Source organism: Elephas maximus, chromosome 4 (genome assembly GCF_024166365.1).
Source record: "Elephas maximus indicus isolate mEleMax1 chromosome 4, mEleMax1 primary haplotype, whole genome shotgun sequence".
Taxonomy (NCBI): Eukaryota; Metazoa; Chordata; class Mammalia; order Proboscidea; family Elephantidae; genus Elephas; species Elephas maximus.
The window spans coordinates 184,899,940-184,924,038 of record NC_064822.1 but is presented as its reverse complement, the minus strand read 5'-3'; the positions used below and the strand labels follow the sequence as shown (position 1 = coordinate 184,924,038).

The 24,099-nt window shown below is 40.4% G+C and overlaps 1 protein-coding gene across 2 annotated transcripts in view; it reads left to right on the top strand.

Moving 5' to 3' along the window:
• The window catches only part of SLC25A17 (solute carrier family 25 member 17), a 60,027-nt gene extending 37,307 nt beyond the window's left edge, over positions 1 to 22,720 (top strand). The window contains exons 6-10 of one of the 2 annotated variants that reach the window (XM_049885210.1): positions 8,090 to 8,206; positions 9,535 to 9,680; positions 9,954 to 10,049; positions 12,098 to 12,180; positions 21,192 to 22,720. In XM_049885210.1, coding sequence (XP_049741167.1) covers positions 8,090 to 8,206; positions 9,535 to 9,680; positions 9,954 to 10,049; positions 12,098 to 12,180; positions 21,192 to 21,339 — 590 coding nt within the window. In that variant the 3' untranslated portion in view covers positions 21,340 to 22,720. The remainder of the gene's footprint in view (positions 1 to 8,089; positions 8,207 to 9,534; positions 9,681 to 9,953; positions 10,050 to 12,097; positions 12,181 to 21,191) is intronic. The other variant, XM_049885209.1, reaches the window with a different exon arrangement.
• The last annotated feature ends 1,379 nt before the right edge of the window (positions 22,721 to 24,099 follow it).

Below are 24,099 nucleotides of genomic sequence, written 5' to 3'. Positions count from 1 at the left end.
ATTTAGTTATTGTCTGTCTCCACTTAGTGAAATATGAGCTCCTTGAGAGCAGATATCTCATGTATTTCCTCCCCTCACTGCAACATTTCCACAGTGCCTGGCATGTAATAGGTGCTCAATGAATATTTGCTGAATGAACAAAATATCAGTGGAATTAAATAGTCAGGGTCTTATTAAAGAGATGGGAAGAAAGTGGATGCATTTCTTCTGATTCTTTGTGTTATCCACTTCAGCCTGTAACTAAATTAATTGCTGTAAGTGTTGCGCGTTGAGTGTTGGGAGTCCCTGAGTGGCACAGATGGTTAAGTGCCTGATCACTAGCCAGAAGGGGGTGGTTTAAACCCACCCAGAGGCACCTCGAAAAACAGGCCTGGCAGTCTGCTTCGGAAAGCCTTGACAGCTGTGGAGCATAGCTCTACTGTGCACACGTGGGGTCACCATGAGTCAGAATCAACGCAGCGGCAACTGACAACAACATTGAGTGTTAGTATTTTGGGGAATCACTCTTTGATATAGTCTTTGAAAAAATTACTGTTTGGGGGCCATATAATTGAATAATGTAAGCGTTCATTTGAAATTAAAATGATTTGATTGGAAAACAGTTACCAGACAAGGAGTATTCATGGGCTCCCAGTCCTCTTATCCACCTATACTGAGACCACCCCTCTAGTTTTTGGTTTAGTCTCTGAGCCTTTCTTCTGCTTAATACTCTCATATTAGTCTTAGGTTGATTTTGATCTAATTAACTTTCACTTGGACCAACTTTTGCATGTACAGTATAATAAACAGGATTTCATTCTCTAAGAAATGAATGAAGAGTTGTAGGTAAACAGCTCAAGATAGAAATCCGGGAGTCATCGTAGGCTATTCATGCCCTCCTGTCCTCCACATCCGTGTGGTCATCAGGAATCGTCAGTCTGTCTTGAATCTATTCCCTTTTCCCCATATCCATAGCCACTGCTGGAAATCCAGCCTCATCTCTCACTGGGCCTAGTCCCCTTGCCTCTGATGTCTTTCTCACTAATCCACGTTCTGCAGTCCTGCCCAGGCAGCTTTCAAACGGTCACAACTGAAAGAACTTAGGTTTGAGATTTGTTCACTTGAAAAAAAAAAATTAGACCAGGGTTATTCTGTAAAGAAGGAGCCTTATTTTTTACAGAATTACAATGAACAACAACCTAATATGATCTTCTGTACTGGACACCAGTTATCTGTAATATATTGATTTCTGATACATCTGAGATTACTGTAGTTTTATATGTTTTTACATATAAGGATGGCTCATTCTCAGGGACTAAGTCCTCTAGCATTCCATGAAACTTCTAAGTTGTGGAATATGTGTCTGTTATTATCCAAAGCCATTGATTTGCTGAATCTGACACCCAGATACCCACCAGGTAGACACCACCCCTTATTATTCACTTTTGCTCTCCCCTGCTTATTTCCTTTATCCCAATTTATAATTTTAGTGAATTCCTCCATATCTAACACAGCTGGGACTGGTATAGTGGTAGCGCAGTTTGTTTTAAAAGTCAGAGTACAGAATATAACTAGCCTACTTACTTTAAATATTTTAACTTACAATGTATGAATATATACTTTTCCTTTCTTTTTTAGGTGAAAATATACACAATAAGACATAGACCCATTCAACAATTTTTACATGCACAGTTCATTGGCAGTGGTTACTCTTCTCCCTACCTCTGCCCATATTCTTTTACTACCGTTAACTTAGACTCTCTGCTCCTTAGAATTCTTGTCTGTGTTTTAGAGTTACTGTTGTCTGTTTAATTTCATACAGATGTATCTCTAAAAGAGCACAGTGCTCAAGGCGAGCATTCTTTATTAAATGAGCTAAATTGTTAGTTTAAAGATGATTTCATGGGATATTTCGATTCAAGGCTTAAATTTTTTTTCAGGCAGTAGATTTGGGTGCTCCTCCGGTCTCAATGTATTCTTCCAGTTTTTTTTGCATGTACGCGGCCAAGGCTTTTCCTTGGCATATGGGTTCACTGATGGGGATCCTGGGCTTTCTTCTTCAATAACCCGTACCTATAATGCTTTGCCCACAGTGACAGATAAGCAATAGGTTTGAGAGCAGACCCTGTTCACTTTGAAGCAGAAAACTCAGTGGGGTGGGAGTAGAAGAACACGGGCATCTAGAGAGGAGCCCACAGGACACAGGCACTCTGGGCACTGTGGGCATCCGAAAGTGTGTCTTATAAAGGGAAAGAAGAACACGAGTCTGTCTGGTGAGTCCACTATATGGAGCTGGTTAAAGAGATCTCACTGTAAAATCATTCTCATTCACTCACATCCTGAAATGTTCTCTTAAGTGTGTGAGGGAAAGGTGGAATTACAGCTGACATGCAGGGAGAGCCCATGGGTCTTTGTTGAACTTAGGACCATCATCTATTGCATGTTTTGTCAGAGAAATGTTTGAGAACTGCTATTCTAAAACCCAAACCTGATTGTGTTATCCATGCTCGAAACCCTTCAGCATCTGCCTCTTGTGCATGGGATAGAGCTATGGCACCCCTTAACATTCAAGGGCCTGAACGATACAGGATGGAGCATGGCATACAAAGTCCGTTGTGATATGCTGACCTCTCTCGCTTTATCTTTACTGGTCCCATCCTCTAGGCCAAACTGTTGGTGATTCCTTGAATGGACCAAGCCATTTATAGCTCTGTGCCTCTGCAGCCACTGTTGTCAGTCTGAAATGGTCTTACTGCTTTTTTCATCTGATTAACTCCCATTCATCCTTTTGTTCTCAGCTCAGGCAACCTTCAGGAAGCCATCTGTTTTCCATACCAGATTTCGTCCTGGGTTAGGTGCCCTTCATCTGTGCTCCAGCATGGTCCATACCTGTGTTAGTGGTTACTGTCCTGTCTAATAGTAGTCTGCATATTTTCCTTTTTCTTTTACTAGACAGTGAGCTCCTTAAAGGCAGAGATTATATTCTTGTTATGTCTACATTCCCAGTATTTTAACACAGTGTCTGGTACATAGAAAACCAAAAAAAACCAAACCCAGTGCCGTTGAGTCGATTCCGACTCATAGCGACCCTAGAAGGTGCTCATAAATGTTCAACAAATGAATTAAATTTAAAGGCCTGCTCCCCTGGAGTCTTCCCCATTTTATTGAATGGCAATTCTAGTCTTCCTGTTGCCCTACCAAAAATCTTGGATTTATCCCTTTTCTCTCTGACCACACCTTCAATCTGTGAGCACTTGTCTCCTTCCTCATACTGTATCCAGAATTCCAGTGCTACTCCCTTTCACCATCACCCGCTGAATCCAAAGCACCACCAGATCTTACCTAGATGACCTTCAAGGTTCCCTAACTGATCTCTTGCTTCCTCCTTTGTCCCCTTCAGTCTGTACTGAGCACAGCAGCCGGTGAGAACATGCCACTTCTCTGTTCAGAGCCCTCCACTTGCTTCTCATCTCACTCAGAGTAAAAGCCGAAGTTCTTACCTTGTCCTGCAAAGAGAGCCCTATGTGACCTGGCACTCCCATTTTCTTCTCTCACCTGGCTGCAGCCATGCTGGCCTCTTTTCTACTCCCTGGACATTGCTGTGCTGCTGCCTCAGCACCTGGGCATCTGCTGTTTCCTGGGCCTGCTAACTGCACGGATGGCTCCCTCGCTGCCTGTGAGGTCTTCCCTAATGGCCACGCTCTCTATCCCCCAACATCCTCTGCCTCCCTTCTTTGCTTAAATTCTCTCCCTAACACTTATCCCCTAACCTCCTGTGTGTTTTACTAATTTATCTTGTTTACTGTCTGTCCTTTGCCACTAGAACTTAAGCTTCATGAGAATAAGGATTTTTGTCTTTATTTACTGCTGCATCAGCGTCTAGAACAGGGCTTAGCACATATGAGACACACAGTATATATTTGATGAGCAGTACACGGATGAATGACTTGTCAAAAAGGGACTAGGCTTGTGCTGTGAACCCAAAGCCAGGTTCACAATACATTTAGTTACCCTATGATCCATATAAAGTCATTCAGAATTGCTAATTCATGCCTCTGTTAAAAAATGCCTACTGATTAGAGTTTCATGTTTGCTTCCAGCTACTTGAAGAAGGTAAATTTAATATAAAAAAAAAAAAATGAAATTACTAACAGCTATTGGACAAAATGGGCTGTTGGAGTGAGAATAAATTCCTGTCTTTTGAGATTTTCAAAAATAATTTCTTTAGATGGAACACAGGGCATTTTTAGGGCAGTGAAACTATTCTGTAGGATGCTCTAATGATGAACACATGACATTAAGCATTTTTGAGAACCCACAGGATTATACAACACAAAGAGTGAACCCTAATGTGAACTGTGGACTTTAGCTAATAATTATATGTCAACATTAGTTCATCAATTGTAACAGATACACCACAGGAATGCAAGATGTTAATAAGAGAAACAGTGTGCCAGGGAGAAGGGATAAATGGAAACTCAGTACTGTCTGCATAGTTTTTTGTAAACCTAAAACTGCTCTTAAAAATAAAAATTAAAAAAAAAATCATGCAAGATAATATTATACCATATAATATCATGCAATAGAATAGAAGCAAGATCCAATATACAAAAACAAACGAAGTAAAAAGTGCATTAAACTTCCATCGTTTCTGGAGTGAGTATCCACTTGGTGAATGGATTAGAGCAGTGGCTGTCAGCCGGGGGTGACTTGGACCCACAGGGACTGTAACGGCAGTGTCTGGAGACATTTTTGGGTGGTGGTACTAGCGTCTGGTGAGTTGAGGCCACGGGTGCTGCTAACCATCCTACGCAGCAGCAGCCCCCCAGACAAAGAATTATTCAGTCCAAAGTGTCAGGAGTATCATGTTTGAGAGCCCTGGATTGATGAATTTTGCATTCCTGTATAATGCTGGAATTCTGTAATTATAGGTCTTTTCTTTTTCTGACGGAGAATTCCGTAGAAATTAAATTTTGTGAACTTTCCTCTTCTCCTGATAACAGGTTTTTATGTCTTAATACTTACACATTCTTGTAATAGTTAGAACTGCTTTTTCTCTTTCTGCTGCGCGTCCTGTCACAGTATTACAATTACTGTAAAATCAAGTTTCACTGTCTCCAAAGACAACTAGCATTATTGTTATTGAGATTTTGCACAAACTCAGAAATGTATTATTTATTGTATCTCCACTGAAAAAAAGTCCATAAAGCATAATACACTGGGGAAGAATTTGGGAACAGAACCTTACAGATAAATGAAGAAGACACTTGCTATTTTTATGAAATTGGAGTTTTTACCAATAAATTTTTAAAATGTCAATGATATTAGTAGGAGCACTGGAGGCACACTGCTAACCAAAAGGTCGGTGGTTCGAAACCACCAGCTCTTCTGAGGGAGAAAGATCTGGTGGTCTGCTTCTGTAGAAATTTACAGCCTTGGAAACCCTGTGGGGTCACTATGAGTGGGAATTGAAGGCAGTGGGTTTGGTTTTTAATGGTTTTATCGTTGTTGTCATAGTTCAAAATCCATTTCCAGCCGTCAGGCATTAAATCTAGTAAAGCAGGTTTGTTCCCGGTGTATATCAAGATGCGTTCCTATGTAGAGTGTCAAATGGTTAGATTTGTGGCTTTGATCTGCCATTTTCTTGTAGCTGTGGTCAGTGCATATACTTCCCAGAAGTACATACCCCGTTAACATGCATCATTTTTATTTTTGTCCATAACAAAGGAGACTTACTGCTGATGAAACTATTGGTTTTCAAGATTTCGGAATAACTGTGTTCCAATTATTTCTTGAACTGGTGAATAATTTTAGCCAGTGTGTTCAGTTACTGCTCTTCATCTCTTAATTTTGGTTCTGTTTTCATGGATATGATCTGTTACCCCAAAAAGAAATAAAATAGAACCATAGACATTAAAATTAGAAGAAAAAACCAATCTCCTCCTCTTACCTAGGTAAAGTGTTAGTATTTCCTTCTGAAGTAACAGAGCCATAGCGTGGAACTGCAGAACAGTTTTTTACGAGGTTCATAAAGGAGCGGACGGCTGTCTTTATCCTTTGGGCCTATCAGGAGTTATTTAAGAGTTGGAATCAATAATCATGATGCTTTGTGGCACATTTCTCCTCAGTGGAATGTTATTTTTTGCTTGATTATATAGAATGCAAGTTTTATTAAAGTTTGGATCCCAAGTATTTTCAGTGCCTCTTTATCTAGAGTAGTAAAAAGATACTTCTTCATCAGTTTTGGCTTAGAGGATGAAAAAGTACTTGAACTTCTCAGATAAAAAGCTTTGAAATGTAAAATATTTTTACAAGGACATTGTATTTTCTTATTTAGAATAATGTCATGCAATTTTGTACTTGAGGTTGCCCTTAGAATCTTCTCGGTCTTTCAGCTTGTATTAATAATGGGGAGATGAAGCAGAATCAGAAATAACGGTTAAATCATAGTTGGGGCTGCATTGCCTCTCAGGAGTGTTGTGTGTGCCTGTCTCTTGACTAGAATATGAAGGAAACGTTGATTTCTAAAGAATTAATTGAATGAGTGTATGTGCGCTGTACCCTTCAGTGCCCAAGGGAGCTTGTGTTCTCTGGTTCTGAGCTCTCTCATGTTCCTTTTCATCATTAAAAAAAAAAAAAAGGCATTAGACTGCTCAGTAGCCCTTTTTAGTCTGATTTTTCCTGGCTGTTGATTTTCCTCCATTGAGTGATGTGTACATTGCATTGAATAGGAATACATTCTACAGTCTGGGCAAATGGACAGGTATTGATATTTTCAGATTATGATCAGTGCCCCAAGTGGCAACATGTGACTATCTTAAGTTATAATTAAAGATGGCTCTTTGTGGTTACATAAATCCATAAAAATATAACAAATACTTTTCATAAAGTTATTTGGTAATATCTTTTATTTTGAGAAATGTCTTCTTTTAATGTACTTAAGAGATGGGTAGGTAGTAAAATATCTTAGTTTTGCAACTGTATGCAACAAATGAGAAAGTAGAATTTGAATCTCTTGGCTGTTCCACTAAGTTTATCCTTAGTTAGACTGTATTTTCTACATAGTATGTTTTGAGATTCCTTAAATCAAGACATTCTTTCTCCAGTTGTGTTTAAATGACTTTTAGTATAAGAAGATTTCTCTGCCTTCAGGTTGTACCTGTTGGTTTTTCAGGGCATGACTGGAGCCAGACAGCTCTGTGCATGCTTGTTGGCTGAGTTTGCTCCATTATTTATTTAACAAATATCTGTATAGTGTATACTACGTGTCAGTTACTTTTTTACAACTCTGTCTGGTTTGTTTTTTTTTTAATCATTTCAGGACTGTTGAGGAGTATTTTAATATCTCAAGATGATGTTTAATTGGGATCATGTATTTTCAAAAAAGAAGTACCTGGCTCATTGTATTGTTCCACTCTGAGGCAACCTTGGGGGACCACGATCCCCACCCTTAAGCTTGTAAGGATCTTGGTGCTTGTGAGACTGTTCCAGGTGTTTGTGACTGCTTGTAGCTGCTGCTTGCCACCTGCCTGTCCTCGTTTCCTCAGTGACGGGGGACTCCTCTGCAGCTTCTCGGCCCTGGTGAAACACTGCTGAGATTTCATCATTTCCTCCCACCTGTCTGTCACTCGTTTTACCAGATCCGTCCTCACTCAAAACTTTATGAGCTACTTACATGAAAGCTGTAAATTGTGTGTTTTATCTGGTGTTGTCATGAACTGAGCATGTGGTCGATAATCCACTGCCCCCTCTGCAGCTGTTGTACTTACAAATTGTACTTAAAACTCTGTCAGAATTGCTACCTTGGATGCTCTATAAAATGGCAAGTAGATTGTCTACTACTCTGCAAATGTGTAAATTTATTACTCTTTTCATGTTCAGAGGTGCTGCTGTCAGCCATTTTGCTATCAGAAAGGCTTGTGAATTGCTTCTGACAGTAGTGGCTTGTGTTGTACCTTGGCACAAAGAGCCGCTTTATCATAAGTCTCCTAGTAGACCACTGCCAGAAGTATAAATGGAACACTGGTATGTGAAAGCTGTAACATAAGACAGTAATGCTTAAAGGATTACATTTTGCTTTCCTTTTGTCTCTCCCTCTTTCTTTTTAAAGGAGTGGTGAATGTGTTGCTAACAACTCCACTCTGGGTGGTAAATACCAGACTGAAGCTCCAAGGGGCAAAATTCAGGAATGAAGACATTGTACCAACCAACTACAAAGGTATCATCGGTAAGTGTCTTGGGTGAGTTCTTGTTTAAAGGTTTTCTTTTCTCTTTGTATCTGGAATTATTGCCACGATAATGCTGCATAACAACTTCAAGTCTCAGTGTTTATACAGTATTTCTTTAGCTTGTGTATCTATGGATGGACAGCCTAGATTTGACTATCCTAGGCTGACATGTCTCTTGTCCTCTCTGTGGGACCAGCCAGAGCATGTTGTTCTCATGGTGATGGCAAAACAAGAGGATACGCTCACTTGTATCAGCATGTACAAGCCCCTGGTTGCGTCTTACCTGCTAACATCCTACTGGCCAGGGCGTGTTACATGGCCAGGTCCAAAAACAAGGGGTAGAGAAGTATACTGCTCCCATGGAGTGGAGAGAAAGGGCTGAATATTTTTTAAGCTACTATGTGTTTTTTCTAGAGTTGTCTTTGGATAAACGTACCAGGTTAATATCTGATACCTTTGAGCTTCTACTTTTTTTTTTTTTCACTTTTTTTAGTATCCTTTATTTTGAAACAAAGAAAGAGTACAAAGGTTCCTAGGTGCAGACCCTAGTGTTAAATATATTTTTATAGTTTTTTACCCTTTACTTATAAAACAAGGAATAAAACAATATTTTTAGATGATAAAAATGTCAGAAACCTGGAGTTTATACAAGTTACTGTGTAATCATAAATTTCTGCAAACATCAGTAGGTTTGAAAGTTCAGAGTTTGAGGAGTGCCTGGCTTAAGTCTGCAGAATAATGTTTTATCTTTAAGAAATAATGGTTAATGTATTTTAAGGATCCCTAGAAGATGATAGTTAAAATAAGCTATTTCTCACTTATTTAGAGCTTCTACTTTTTAATAGTACCACATTGTCAGTTTCTCCTTTGCCACGTTTCTGTCTTTGTATATTAAAGCAATGTAGGGATAACTTTTGGGAATGAGAGCAATGGTTTTCTTGTAAGGCAGATACCATGTAGTGGACTCATCTTTTGTTGTACTGTGTTGTAAAACATGTGGCCTATCAGCTCACAGCCCTCTGTAATACAGAGTTTCTGCTGGTGGTGATGATTAGTTAGGAAAACTTGACATTCTGACCTCAGATTCTCAGGAAGACCTTGCCTGTGCTTGAAGTTGATCTCTCAGTAACTTCGTGACTGTCAGTGTCTGACTATTAAAAAAAAAAAATTAACTGATGAACTTACCTCTAAAATACCATTGAAGGAAGGAAGTTTTGATAGAACCAGTATGGTTTATGTTCTGGGTACATTTCAATAGAATTCACATGTCTTCTCTAGTTAAGGGATTTTTGTCATGCTTTTCAAAAGCCCCTGATTTCTTGCTTAGATGCTTTTCGCCAGATAATTCGAGATGAAGGAATCTTGGCTTTGTGGAATGGCACATTTCCTTCCTTGCTGTTGGTCTTCAATCCTGCTCTCCAATTCATGTTCTACGAAGGTTTAAAACGGCAGCTTTTAAAGAAACGGACGAAGGTAATCCTATTTTGAAAGCACCAAAATAATAATCTGGTGGTACAGTTGGTAAGCACTTGGCTGCTAACCGAAAGGTTGACAGTTCAAACCCACCAGCTACTCCGCGGGAGAAAGAGTGGCAGTCTGCTTCCGTAAAGGTTATAGCCAGAAAACTCTGTGGGGCAGTCCTACTCTGTCCTATAGGATCACCGTGAGTCAATCAGCTCGATGGCACACGACGACACCGTCTTGTTAGGATTGACATGCTTCCTTCCGTCTTCCTTTGCTCTCCAGCTTTCTTCTTTGGATGTGTTCATCATTGGTGCGATAGCCAAAGCGATTGCCACCACGGTTACCTATCCCATGCAGACTGTACAATCGATTCTGAGGGTGAGTATGGGGTTCTCCCTGCATTTAGTCAAACAATATCCTACAATACGGCCTCTCTCTATCTAAAAGCCCCAACTCCCTTAAGAAAAGTTAATAAAGCAATAAAGTAATCAGTTGGTAGGCTATAGTATTCCTCATCCGTTTTCTATTTGTTCGATATTCTGCTAACCAGGCTGGCTATCAGTTGGTTTCTTAAGTGATTTGGAATGAAGTTTGAATTTGCAATTTCTTAGGTAACATAGTGTCTCCGAAAACCCAAACATGGAGGAACGTTCCTTAAGGACCTCAGGAAAGCATAAGTGTTGTTCTTTCTCATTCCAGTTGGTTTACTTAGTGCCCTAGGGCACGTTATCCTCTACAAACTCAGAGGTTAATTCTTTCATTTCACTCAGGAGGAATAAATGATTTAGCTTGCCTAAAGCACTTCCAGATTTCTCTTTTAGCATTCCTTCAGTGAAATATTTATTAAACACACGGTGTGGTACACAGTGGTGAATGAAAGTGCAACCTCTGCCCCCATGGAGCTAGTTGAGGAGACAGTGAACAGGTAAACAAGTGAAGTAAATATGTAGTTACAGATCGAGAAGGGAAGAAGTGAACAGCACTGTGATTTAGTAGAGAGGGGCAGGGTGGGGCATTTCTTAGTTGGATAACTGGGAGTGGGTTTCTCCGAGGAGGCATATTTAAAGAAAGAAAAGAACTCAGCTCTGCAAAGAGTAGAAGAACACTTTAGATAGTAAGAACATGATGTGCTGAGAGCTTGGTGAGTTTCAGGGACCAAAAACAGGGCACTGTGACTGGGGAGTGGCCCAGGATGAGGTTGGAAAAGTAAGCAGGGGACTGTAGGTGAGGATTCTAGATTTTATTCTCACCACAGTGGGAAGCCTTTGAAGGGCTTTAAGCAGGGAGTACCATGATCTGACTTAGGATTCTCAAGGATTACTGCGGCTTTTATGAATTGGTCAAAGGTCTGAGAGGGGTAGTCAGGTAGGAGGCCATTTAGAAATGCAGGTGAGAGGTGACGGTAGTCTAGATTAGGGCAGTAACAGTGGAGAGGAGAGAGAAGCTGTGAGCAGACGCAAGATCTGTTTTGGAGGAAAAATTCATAGGACTCATTTCAGCATAAATGGGGGGTGGTAGTAGAAGTTTTTCAGTTTAAAAAATTATTATTTTCTGTTAAAAGTATAAGGAGCCCTGGTGGCTTAGTGGTTAAGTGCTGGGCTGGTAACAGAAAGGTTGGCAGTTCAAACCACCAGCCATTCTGCAGGAGAAAGTTGTGGCAGTCTGTTTCCCTAAAGATTTACAGCCTTGGAAGCCCTATGGGGCAGTTCTTCTCCGTCCTGTAGGGTCACTATGAGTCAGAATCAACCCGATGGCAGTGGGTTTATTTTGGGTTTGAGTTAAAAGTATTCTTACTAACATGTTTTAAAACCAAACCAAAAAAACCCCGGTGCTGTTGAGTCGATTCCAACTCATAGCAACCCTGTAGAACAGAGTAGAACTGCTTCGTAGGGTTTTCAAGGCTGTAAGTCTTTACAGAAGCAGACTGCCACATCTTTCTCCCGTGGCGCAGTTGGTGGGTTTGAACTGCTGACCTTTTGGTTAGCAGCTGAGCGTGTTAAACACTGTACCATCAGGGGTCCTTTATTTTAAAACAGTGGCATTCAAATAAATGTATTTTAACATTTTTATATAGTAAACATATAATACGAAGAGCTTGGACTGCAGAGTTGCTAACTGATAAGTGTTTATCAGAATTTTATAAAGAAGTAGAAGTTAAAGCCGTACCACCAATGTCTAAATCACCATCCTGACTTTTTTTTTTTTTGAAGTAGAATTTCCTTCATAATTCTGTGACAATGAAAATTTTTATGCCTGCCTTACACTTACTTCATTAAGAATAGAGAAATAATGAAATCTGTGGTACTTCTTAGATATTTTCATTATGCGTTGTAAGACCTTACTCTAACACAATTTCCTCTCCAGGTAGAAATTAAGATAAAGAAAACAGTAACAGGCATTATTTATGCTTTTTCCTTCTTCCCCAGTTTGGGCGTCACAGTCTAAACCCAGAAAACAGAACGTTGGGGAGCCTTCGGAATGTTCTCTATCATCTGCACCAACGAGTAAGGTGAGCTTTATAGATTATGCACATTCTGTCCTCTCTTTCAGCAGTCAGCTCTGTCAGGCAGTGGCTGGACTTCCTTTCCTTGCCCTACTGCCTTAGCTTCTGGCAGCCTAGAAAACTTCGTCCTTGTGTGCTATGCTCAGACATTTCTCGTTTTAGGAGCTTAGAGCGATATGACAACATTTGGGGAAGTTATGGAAAAGTTCAGATCCTTATTCTTTGTTAAATACAAATATACAGAACTTCTTTAGAAAGGGAACCCTCCTGTAATATAATATAGAGAATGTTCTGCCTGGGTGTAGTTTCCATTAATGACCTATCCTATGACCCCTCTTGTCGATAAGAATAAGCAGATGTTATTTTATAGAGTAGTAATAGTGGGAAGAGGGCCGGAGGGAGTCAGAAGAGTAATAACAGTTATGATGATGATGATGGTGGTGATGATGATGAGAGTAGTGTCTTAGGCTGGATTCTCTAGAGAAGCAAAACCAGTGACGTGTATATATTTAGAGAAAGAGAGAGATTTATCTCAAAGAAATGGCTTCAAATGGCTTATGCAGTTGTAGAGGCTGGCAAGTCCAAAGCCTGTGGGTCGGGCATCAGGCTGGAGGTGTCTCCCAACTCATAGCTGCAGGGGCTGAAGAATCCAGTATCGGCAGGTAAGATAACAGGCTGCTGGCTCGCAGACTACAGAGGCTGACGAACCCCAGGATCAGCAGGCTGCTGGCTCAAGTCCCAAGAACCAGAGTTCAGATGATGATGAGCTGGATGCAGGATCCAGAGCGAGCAGAAGCCAGCAAGCTTTTGCCAGAATATCCATATATATAGGATGTAGGCCACATCCCTGAGGAAACTCCCCTTACAACTGACTGGCTGATCACATCAGATCATGTCACAGAGGTGATTCCATTATATCACAAAATGAGGGATAACTACATCATTACATAACTGCCAAACCACTGAGAGTCATGGCCCAGCCAGGTTGACACACAACCTTAACCATCACAGTCCACCCCTTGTCACTTGTTCCCTGTACACATCTCATTAAACCATGCACAGTCTCTAAACAAAGACAGATACAAAGTCATACTTGGACCTTACATGATACAACTAAAATGTACATGCGTACAATTGTAAATGTACTGGCCCCGTTTACATCTTATGTTTGTATGTGTTAAGAAAGTCAAGCAGTTCATTTGGAGTGTAGTGTACCTCCTCCTGGGTCACACTTCATATTTCACCTTTTGGAAGGTAGATGAGACTTAAGTCCAGTTATAGGTCTAGAAGCAAAAGTGTGTGGTGGGGATGTGTTTTGAAAACATTCGGCAATGTCTTGTATCTGCCTCAGGCAGTACATCACACAATGACTCAGACACCGCCCCAGGCAATGACTCAGACAAAGACTGTTCATACACAGCTGGGTTAATCTCATCTGATGTTTGAGGGGATCAGTCATCAATCAATCATCTCATCAGATGATGGAGGGGATGGATGTTGGTTTTACTGGGGAGGGTGGCTTATCAGACAAAGATGAAGTAATTTCTTGAGATGGAAGTGAGAGGGCTGGTTCCATAGGCAGGAGTGATTCAATGGAATTTAGGGGCTCAGTGTCCTCAGCTTCCTGATTATCTGCCCATATCTCTTCATCCCAAGTTTCGTGATCCCATTTCTTCCCAATCAATGCCCTCACGTGAACCTCAGACACCATTAGAGATTGGAAATTGAATTGGCGCTGTAATTCAGCCACTGTTACAGTAAGACTCTGGGTTTGGTTTTCAGCAATATCAGCTCTGTTACTACAAGAAATAAGGCTTTCAGGGCACAAGTGGCAACTTTGAGATTGTTTATGCAGCGCTTGAGCTGTGACTCTGAAGCCCTGAGTTCACTTCTTTCATTCCCTGCTTTGTCTGGCAAAAGTAGGACCAACGAACGAGCTTCCTCATACTTCTCATTCTGACAAAATCATTGAAAAATATCAATCATGTGCTCGCCCAGAGCCTTGCCTCTCACCAATACTTGATCTCTTGGTGGTGATATTTTGCATGTTTAAATTGCCACCTCATGTCATGGATTAGCAGTGCCCTCTTTACTCCTGGAAGCAGAGTCATCAACATCTTTAAGACTAACCAGACTTGAGAACTAATTTAGAAAGCTCATCCTCACAAGTTTGTTTCTCTAGAACCATTTTCAGTTCCAAAAGTCTTATGCTGATTTCTCTAGAGAAACAAAAGAATCCAGTAAAGTTTATGTATATACATACACATATAGAGGAGAGAAGGAGAGAGAGAGAGACTTATCTCAAGGAAATGGCTCAGTGTAAAGTCTGACAAGTCCCAAGTCTGTGGGTCAGTCGTCGGACTGGAGTCTTCTCTTGACTTACACATAGCTGCAGGGGCTGATGAATCAGATGTCTGCAGGTAAGACAGTAGGCTGCTGGCTCATAGGTTGCAGAGGCCAACACATCCCAAGATTGGCAGGCAGTATGGCAGGCTGCTGGCTCAAGACCCAAGAACTGAAGGTCAGATGTTGACAGGATCCAGAGCAAACAAAAGCCAGCAATCTTTGCCAGAACGTCCATATATATTGGGTGCAGGCCACATCGCCAAGGAAACTCCCCTTACAACTGATTGATCACATCAGATCACGTCATCGAGGTGATTATATCAGGAAATGGAAAATAACCACATCATTACATAACTGCCAGATTACATCAGTACATAACTGCCAAACCAGTGAGAATCATGGCCCAATCAAATTGACAACCTTAACCATCATAAGTAGCTAACATTTTTGAGTGCTTGCTCTGTGCCAGACATTGAGCTAGATGCCTTATATGGTTAATCTCACTTAGTCCTAACAGTTCCCCTATGAAGCAGGTAGTATTGTCATTTCCCTGTGTGACTCAAAGAAACTGACCCTTTAAGATGTCAAATAAGGCAGGGGTCTCCTTTGAAGCAAAAGATGCCATAACTTTATTACTGTGCCTAGATACAAGGTACTTTTAAAATAAATAAGTTTATTATAAAAATAGATAGGCTTGGGACTAAAAATAAAACCAAAGACAAGTAATTGGTATAAAATGAAAAATACTCACATAACCAAGTGTTGGTGAGGATGTGGAGCAGCTAGAACTTTCTTACACTGCTGATGGGAGTAGAAATGGTACAACCACTTTGGAAAGCCAGCTGGCATTTACTTAAAAAGTTAAATTTATACCCACCGTAGGACTCAGTTATTCTACTCTGAAGTAATTTACCCAGGAGAAATGAAAGCGTATGTCTACACAAAAACTTGTACACAAATATAAATAGCAGCTTTATTTGCAACAGTCAAAAACTGGAAGCAATCTAGATGTCCATCAGTGGGTAAATAGATTCACAAGGTGTTGTATATCTTACAATGGAATGCTCATTCCGTTGAGTCGATTCCAACTCATAGCAACTCCAAAGGACAGAGTAGAACTGCCCCATAGGGTTTCCAGGGAGCGCCTAGTGGATTTGAACTGCCGACCTTTTGGTTAGCAGCTGTAGCTCTCAACTGCTAGCCAGCAGGGTTTCCTAGAGTGGACTACTACTCAAATAAAAAGTAAGGAATGATTGATATATGCAACAACATGGACAAATCTGAGAATAATTATGCCGACTGAAAGAAGCCAGATGAAAAAGATTCATACCGTATGATTCTATTTATATAAAATTCTGGAAAATGCAAACTAATTGATAGTGACAGCAGAACAGTGGATACTTGGGGGCTGGGGCAAGCAGGGGAGGAGACATGAGGATACTTCTGGGGGTGATGGATGTGTTCACTGTCCTGAGTGTAGTGATGGTTGTAGGGGAGTATACATAAGTCAGAACTTATCCAATTGAAGTCAGTAAACTTGAGTAAAGCTATAAATAAATACATCCGTACATACTCCCTGTTTTCTCTCTCTCCTTATCCCTTTTCCGAAATGTTCTCACAGTTAAGTGTATTTGCAAAATATTATATAAAACATCTTTTTTGTGTGTTCATTTTTATACTAATGGAATCATGTGGTAATACTGTTCTATAATGTGCTTCTTTTTTAAACATAATATCACAAACAGCTCTTCACATCAACATCTATAAATATATTCTTTGTAGTGATGCCCAGCTTTGTGTTATATAATATACCATGATTTATTTACTAGCATACTTACTGATGAGTATTTAGATTTTTTCCAGGTTTTTGCCCTCGCATACGTTGCCGAATGAACAACCCATAAATTTAGCTTTGTACACCTGAGTGGATAGAGTTATAGACAGAATTTCTTGAGTTGGAATTACATGTTCAAGAGGTTTGAACATATAAATTTATAGACGTTGCCAAGTTCACCCAGAAAGTGACACCAGTTTCTGTCCTACGTTCTTCCTTGCAGTGTGAGAGCTAAGGAACATTGTTGACAGGAAAGTTAGTACAGTTAAATTGAGATCGATAGGGTTACACAAGTTCTCAAATCCAGTGTATTTTTACATCTTTTGTCTTGTTTAGGTCTCACACAGCCTTGTGAATGCGGAAGCATGGTAACATTCACATTTTTGCAGCATAGGAAAAAGATTAAGAGAAAGCAAGCAGCTTGCCCAATACCAGACAGATAAGAGGCAGAGCGGATGTTCAAACTCAGATGCTTGGTCAGCACTTGGTGACTATTGAATGAAGAGTTTCATTCTGTCCATTCCTGTACGATGAGAGAAATATCTGTGCTGTCCAGTAGGGTTGCCACTAACCACACGTGGCTGTGCAGCACTTGAAATAGGACCGGTGCCACTGAGAAACTGAATTTTTAATTGAATTTAATTTTAATTGCCACATGTGGCCGTTGTTGCCGTTAGGTGCTGTCGAGTCAGTTCTGATTCATCGAGGTGCTATGTACAACAGAACAAGACACTGCCGGGTTCTGCACCATCCTCACAATCGTTGTTATGCTTGAGCCCATTGTTGCAGCCACTGTGTCAATCCATCTTCTTGAGGGTCTTCCTCTTTTTCACTGACCCTCTACTTTACCAAGCATGATGTCCTTCTCCAGGGACAGATTCCTCCTGATAACACATCCCAAGTGTGTGAGATGAAGCCTCGCCATCCTTGCTTTCAAGGAGCATTCTGACTGTACTTCTTCCAAGGCAGATTTGTTCATTCTTTTGGGAGTCTGTGGTATATTCAGTATTCAAAGGTGTCAATTCTTCTTCGGCCTTCCTTAGTCATTGCCCAGCTTTTGCATGCATAGGAGGTGATTGAAAACACCATGACTTGGGTCAGGCCCACCTTAGTCCTTAAAGTGACATCTTTGTTTTTTAACACTTTAAAGAGGTCTTTTGCAGCAGATTTGGCCAATGCAATGTATCGTTTGATTTCTTGACTGCTGCTTCCATGGATGTTGATTGTGGATCTAAGTAAAATGAAACCCTTGACAACTTCAGTCTTTTCTCCGTTTGTCATGATGTTGCTTATCGGTCTATTTATGAGGATTTTTGTTTTCTTTATGTTGAGGTATAATCCATACTGAAGGCTGTAGTCTTTGATCTTCATCAGTAAATGCTTCAGGTCCTCTTCACTTTAAGCAAGCAAGGTTGTGTCATCTGCATAACTGACGTTGTTAATGAGTCTTCCTCCAGTCTTGATGCCGCGTTCTCCATATAGTGCAGTATACCATACTAGATCTCTCCAAACTTTTCTGTGGCTAAGAATCACCTGAGGTGCTTGTTAAAATGTGGATTCAAGCCTCCCCTCTGGTGTGGGGCTGGCAGGCTACATTTCTAAACTAACCCTGATGATTCTGTTGTGGGTGGACCTTACTCTGAGAAACAGTGAGGTGGACTTTCTTGGGTTAACGTAATTCAAGTTAGTCAATGAACTAGAAATTCATGGGTCAAGGCTTTTTGTTCCTATTTATCACATGATTTGTCCCAAATAGGCTTTTCACACATAGCAAATATGTACAGTGAGACCTGTGAGAGGCGGAACTCGACGAGACTGCCTTAATTTGCCAAGTCTTGCAAATTTTCCACCTTTGACACAGGCAGTCACCACTTTTCTGTCACTCTCTATTTAGTGGAAAATACTTGCGTTTACCTTCTCTGACAGGTTTCTGCCCTCTTCAGGTTCCAGCTTTTGCAGATTTTACTGTAAAATACACAGGTGATCGTGACTTATGACAGGGCTCCATTCCAACAGCTTCGTCATAAGTCGATTCCAACGTAAGTCGAATACCTCTGGGTTTTTTTTTTTTTTTTTTAGTTTTCATTGTTATTGCCTTTTTTAATCAGTATCTTTATAAATCTGATCTTTGTCTTTGGGGGTTGGAAAGATTACATATAAACTTACATGTATATTTTAATACATACATTAAAAAAAAAGCCAAACCGTTTCCATTGAGTCAATTCTGAGTTACAGCAACTCTATAGGGCAGAGTAGAGCTACCTCATAGGGTTTCCAAGGAGCAGCTGGTGGATTCAAACTGCTGAACTTTTGCTTAGCAGCTGTAGCTTTTAACCATTGTGCCACCAGTGCTCCAATACATATATATATACATTAAAAAAATACACAAATTATAAAATCATAAAAATTTACTCCAACAATGAAATTAACGACTGATGGTTCTGCTGGTGTGAAACACCAAATAAGGTCAAGCTACAGACCTGTGGTCTGTAATGAAGTCAGCGTCAGTATCATAACAATGAAGCCAGAGTCCTAATGACTGTTGGGCACATGCACAGTTCACTTGTCATATGTCGTTAGAATTGACTGTTGCCCAACTTTCTATCCGTGAAGACTCCCGACACCAACTTCATTGTAGACAGACCATAGCCTGCTATACAGCAGTGTTTCGAACAGTAAATCATAACTTGAACATCTGAGAATGATAACACCAAATTAGGTGCTGCAACATTATATGTAGAACATATTACTAACAATAAAATATACAAAAAAAGTCATAAGTGTGGTTCATCATAACTAGAATATGTCATAAATTGGGGACGACCTGTAGTAATAACTTCTGAATGGAGCTCTTGATCAGCTTTAGCATCTCAATCTGCATGCTGTCCTATCGCCCTAGAGTTGCTGATGAAATACCATATGAGATTAATTCACTCTCCACAAGTAGCTTTGGCGAGATCATTACTCTGAACTCCTGGTTCTAGCTGAAGCACTCTTCTCTGATGTTAGAGTCGTTGTTCTCAAGGGGTGGTCCCCAGACTGGCATCTTCATCCTCACCTGGGAGCTTGTTAGAAATGCAAACTCTCCCTCCCCACCCTAGATTTAATGAATCAGAAATGCTGGGATGGGACCTGTCATGGGTTGAATTGTGTCCCCTAAAAATATCTGTCAACTTGGCTAGGTCATGATTCCCAGTATTGTATGACTTTCTACCATTTTGTCATCTGATGTGATTTCCCTGTGTGTTGTAAATCCTGTCACTATGGTGGATTAGCGGTAGTTATTCTGGTGAGATCTACAAGATAAGGTAGTGTCTTAAGCCTGTCTCTTTTGAGATATAAAAGAGAGAAGTGAGCAGAGAGACAGGGGGACCTCACACCACCAAGAAAGCAGCACTGGGAGCAGAGCACGTCCTTTGGACCTGGGTTCCTGAGTGGAGAAAGAAGCTCCTAGTCCAAGGGAAGACTGATGACAAGGACTTTGCACCAGAGCCAACAGAGAGACTGCCTTCCCCTAGAGCTGATATCCTGAATTTGTACTTGTAGCCTACTAGACTGTGAGAGAATAAATTTCTCTTTGTTAAAGCCATCCACTTGTGGTATTTCTGTTATAGCAGCACTAGATGACCAAGACAGGACCCAACAATCTGTGGTTTAACAAGCCCTTCAGGTGATTCTGATGAATCCTGCACCTTGAGATCCAAACTTCGGGTTAGAGGACCAAATGTGTGGGAAGACTGAGACTCTGATAGCCTTTCATTTCTATCTCATTCTCTAGTTTTATTGAGGCTAAAATGATCTAAACCAGTTGGCAACCTAGAGACTATTAAATTGAAATAACTGAGTTGGCACCTGGAGCAACAGAGGAAGAAGGAGAGTCAGGAATAAGAGGAAGAAATGGAGTGTGTAGCTAATTGTCTCCATGAACAGCTGTCTCCTTTGCCATGAGACCAGAACTGATGGTGCCCGGCTACCATTACTGAACATTTTGATCAAAGATTCTTTAGAAGAATCCTGTTCAAAAGGGGAAAATGCAGCACAGAATCTCAAATTCTTATGGACTCCACAGTCTTTCTGGAGCCACGGTGGCTGGATTAACCCCTAAAACTATTGCCATGAGATCATCTTTACATCTTCAACCAGAAATATCCCCTGAAGTCTTCTTAAAACCAAACAATAGTTTAGCTTAACTAGTAAAAAATACCTTCCTTGAGCATTATGCTCTTCTGAGAGCTATGGGATCAAATTGACAACAGCAACTAAAAGGATTTCATGGGAACCTTAGGGGACAGTGAGTTTATGTTAATGGGGCAGGAACAACTCAGAAAAGGAGGGTGAGAATGGTTGCACAACTTGAAGAATGTTATCAGTGTCATTGAATTGTACATTATAAACTGTCGAATTGGGGGATGTTTTGCTGTGTTTATTCTCAACAATAAAATAACATTTACAAATAAACAAGGAATTGGTTGAGTCGGGAGAGTGTTAATAAAGACCTAAAAGTCTTTGGTTAGATCTCAGATTTGAGTACTATAATATTTTAGGAGGGTTTAGGACCTGCATCCTATCGTGGGGTACTGTTGGCATTCTGCTAATGAATGGCTATAAAAACAACAAAGCATTGGTGGCTCAGGAACACGAAACTTTCATCAGCCTTCAAATATCTTTAAAAATAAGGACTTTGACAACAAAAGTCTGTGCTGAAACCTAAAACCTCCAGTGCTTGTTTTGATCCCTTGTTTTTGCAAAGTAGCTGTCAAAGTAGCGTCTTTCTCTGATACAAGAATTGACTTTTATAAAGAAAACTTTTCATTTTTTTAAACCTCTCTCCTTTTAGACGCTTTGGAATAATGGGACTCTACAAAGGCCTGGAAGCCAAACTGTTGCAAACAGTCCTCACCGCTGCGCTCATGCTCCTTGTTTATGAGAAACTGACAGCTGCTACCTTCACTGTGATGGGGGTGAAGAATGCACGCAAGCACTGAGATGCCTTACCTGGAAACGTGCGGAAAGAGGCTCAAGATGGAGGGTTTCCTTCTGAAAGATAGCTGAGTGAAAAGAGCTAGTGTGCTTTTTATACTCTTGCCCCTTCCACCGTGAATTTACTCCCATTGGCTTGAAAAGCGTGTAAGGGTAGACATGAAGGAGAGCCCGGTGGACCTATCACCAACTTAAATTTTATGATGGTTGGTTGGATTTTTGTGGGGGAGGTTGGGCTAATGATCACAGAAAGAAAACATTATTAAAAACCTAAGAATGAATACTTGTGGGGGGTTATTGGTTTCCTTAAGGGTAGGGGAGTGTTGCTATGATGTGTAATCTTTTCCATTTAAATTTATCAGCTGGTTTCTTTCCCTGAGTCCTTCCCCAGCTCCTCCGAAAACTGAGTAAAATTTAACCCTGCTCATAAATTTGTGTATGTCTTAGTGTTGCTCTTTTCCTCACTGAAACAATTCATTCTTTTTGTTGTTTTTTTTTTTTTCCTCCTGCTTAAGGAGAAGTGTCTTCTTTAGTACATGTGCTATTTATTTTGTGGGGGGAAATGAAAATTATCAATCCCAGATGATTTTCTTATAAACTACTTGTAAACATCGCTTAATTCATTAGCCTTTCACATGTTTTTGTTAGAAGTATTTGTTTTGAATCAACTCTTTGATTCAAGGATTTAAGGGTTTTGTATCCATACAAGCCCCAGTCAATCAAGCACCAATAAATTGTCAGCACAAGACATTCTTGAAAGTTGCTCTTTATTAAGATATTATGTTGGGTTTGCAACCAGATGGTAAAAGTCACAAAAAAGAGGTGGATACTTTGTTTGGGCTCTAGAATATTCTCTCCCTTCATAAACTCTTGGTGGGGGCTATATATTTTGAGAATAAACATCTGATCGAGATTATTCCTGTTTGGAAGTGTTCCTTAGAGTCCTGCTACTCAAAGTGTGGCCTGTTGAGCATTAACGTTGACATCACCTGGGAGTTTGTTGGACACGCAGCCTCTCAGTCCCCACCCCCACCTTCTGAATCATATTGCGCAGTTGAACAATATCTCCAGGTGATTCACATTAAAGTTCAAGAGACCTTAGAGGCTTCTCTCCCTCCTTCCTGGTCCATCTGACAGGTAATTTGTTTCAATTACAGAAACCAAGACAGATTTTCTCCAAGGAAAGGCTGGCTGACACATAAAAACAACCTCTGAAAGAACTAGGATTCCTATGTAAAGCACCCTTTGCTCCCTTTGCACAGCCCATTGCTCAGATGGGAGGATGTTTATTATGTAGCTAGGAGTAAATTTACGTTACGATGGTTGGGTTCTTGTGGGGGAGCTTGGACTAATGGTCACAGAAAGAAGACATTATTAAAAAACTAAGAATGACCGTTTGTGGGGGGGTTATTGGTTTTCTTTTCTAACATGATAAACGGAAAAATATTGGAGTTGTCAAGGGTTTCATTTTACTTTTATCCACAATCAATGCCCATTGAAACAGAAGTCAAGAAATCAAAGGATGCATTGCATTGGGCAAATCTGCTGCAAAAAGACCTTCTTACAGTGTTAAAAAGCAGAGATGTCACTTTGAGGACTAAGGTGCACCTGACACAAGCCATGGTATTTTCGGTCACCTCATATGCATGTGAAAGCTGGGCAGTGAATAAGGAAGACTGAACAAGAATTGATGTCTTTGAATTATGGTATTGGCAAACAAAATATTGAATATACTGTGGACTGCCAGAACAATGAACGGATCTGTCATATGAGAAGTCCAGCCAGAATGCTCCTTAGAAGCACAGGTGGTGAGACTTCATCTCATGTACTTTGGACGTGTCGGGACAGACCAGTCCCTGTAGAAGGACATCGTGCTTGGTAAAGTAGAGGGTCAGCAAAAAAGAGGAAGACCCTCAAGGAGATGGATTGACACAGTGGCAGCAACAATGGGTTCAAGCAATGATTGTGAGGATAGCACAGGACCCAGCTGTGTTTCTTCTGTTGTAAATAGGATCTCTGTGAGTCTGAACCAACTTGACAGCACCTCAAAACAACAACCAAAAAAAAAAACCAAACCCACTGCTATCGAGTCGATTCTGACTCATAGCGACCCTGTAACAAAACAACAACAGCAGGAGTGAATTTAGACATCTCAAGCCACTCAAGAAGCAGATTCTCTTGTGACGTTAGTAGAACAACTCTGGGTTCCTGTGACTTAGTTTTTGTCTAACAAAATGACAGGTTTTGCACTTAGGAATCCGTAATGCAGTTAGAGTCAGGGACTAATGGTGAAGTATCTATGGACTCAAGTACTTAGCTCACTTTTGAGAGTGGAAATTTCTTTCTTTCCCTTATTTCCCCTCTTTGGTCTCTGTGGTAATTTCAGAATGTGTGATTATCAAGCTGGTGATAATTGAAAGATCATTTTGTTGTTCTAGAAAACACAAATTAGAAGACACTAATAATCTGGGAACTAGACCGAACGTGCGTTCCCCATTTAAGCCAGAGACTTGAAGACAGAAATGGCCCCATACTACTTTCTGTTTTACTTTAAAGTTTGCGTGTTTCTGGCAGTGCATGGGTGGAAAGCACGCAGCTGTTACTTGAAGTTGATTCAGGAGAAGAAGGATCATAAAGGAGCCACATGTGTTTCTGTTGTTTTAATTATACTGTTAGCTTTGAAGCTTGAATTTTGAGCTCAGGGTATTGTGGGTTGTTAAGTGAGGAACATTTAGAAGTCAACTTGTATAACTGTGTTAGGTATT